A 1,382-nucleotide genomic window follows, 5' to 3' on the forward strand; every position below is an offset into this window, starting at 1 on the left:
CAATTATCCTTGACCTCTGATTTCAAAATAAGTTACCGGTAACCATAATTTTTTTTATGTCCATGTACCAGTAATTCTATGATGAAGGAATTGACAGATACATAGAAGGGCAAAGAAAATAATTTATAAATATGTTTGAATATTGTTGCAGGGTTTTTGAACATGAATGTGCCAACCAAACTAACAGTAGTTCGTTTCCTTGTTTTCATATTTTTTCAAGGTCTCTCATGGGCATCACAATGACAAAGTCGGACATGATCACCTTTACTCTGCTGTTGATTCAACTTCCGTGTGTATTTGGAGGCAAAATATTGGTGTACCCTTTAGACGGCAGCCACTGGTTAAACATGAATGGAGTGATCGAGGAACTTCACGCCAAAGGCCACAAGGTCACAGTGGCGCGGCCATCCGATAGCTGGTACATTCCAGAAAAGTCTCCTCATTACAACTCTGTCACCCTCGATGGTCAGGATGGCTTTAAGGACCATTATGAATCATTTGTGTTTCAACAAGTGGAAATGAGACTTCAGGGGAGGGGTCTATCTCTTCTGCCTCGCATTTGGAATAACATTCAGATTCGGTTCTCGCTTATAACTCAATTTTCTTTATTCTACGAGAAGCACTGTAAGACAGTAGTTCAGATGTTCGAAAATGAAACTCAGATGCAGTCATTTCATAATGCCAAGTACGACGTCGTGTTGACTGATCCCACCATAGGTGGAGGGGCACTGCTTGCACGCCATCTCAACGTTCCCCTCATTTACAATGCCAGATGGACTTTCCTAGGTGAAGCTCATGACCTCATTGCCCCATCCCCTCTGTCGTATACACCCCATCTCACAGCCCAGTTGACAGATAAGATGACTTTCCCTCAAAGAATCTTGAATGTTGTATCCTACATCGTGAGTGGCTTGACAAGGTTGTACATTTCAGAACGTCACTACAAACCGATAGTGAGGCGCTACTTTGGTCCTGATGTGGATTATACGACATTTTTTGTGGATGCTGATATGTGGCTTTTGAGAAACGATTTTGTCTTTGAATTTCCCCGACCCACGATGCCGAATATCGTCTACATGGGTGGATTTCAGTGTAAGCCTCCAAAGCAGCTCCCTGTGGATCTCGAGGAGTTTGTCCAGAGTTCTGGAGATCACGGCGTTGTGATGATGACCTTGGGCACTCTTATCGCAAAGCTTCCGCAAGATGTCACCGAAGAAATTGCTGCAGCTTTTGCACAGCTACCTCAGAAAGTCATCTGGCGGTATGTGGGACAAAAGCCAGCCAACCTGGGCAACAACACTTTACTGGTTGACTGGCTACCACAGAATGACCTCTTGGCGCATCCTAAAACAAGAGTATTTGTCTGTCACGGCGGCAACAAC

The 1,382-nt window shown here is 44.1% G+C and overlaps 1 protein-coding gene across 1 annotated transcript; it reads left to right on the top strand.

Annotated features, from left to right (window-relative positions):
- Positions 1-99: 99 nt before the first annotated feature.
- On the top strand, positions 100-1,379 carry LOC109509579 (UDP-glucuronosyltransferase 2B17-like; the record flags this gene model as incomplete). The annotated part of the gene is made up of 1 exon (XM_019859413.1): positions 100-1,379. A coding segment is annotated over exon 1 (1,248 nt), but the record flags the coding sequence as incomplete, so codon positions are not given.
- Positions 1,380-1,382: the final 3 nt, after the last annotated feature.

This window comes from Hippocampus comes, unplaced genomic scaffold (assembly GCF_001891065.2).
Source record: "Hippocampus comes isolate QL1 unplaced genomic scaffold, H_comes_QL1_v1.1 C16956132, whole genome shotgun sequence".
In the NCBI taxonomy this organism is placed as follows: Eukaryota; Metazoa; Chordata; class Actinopteri; order Syngnathiformes; family Syngnathidae; genus Hippocampus; species Hippocampus comes.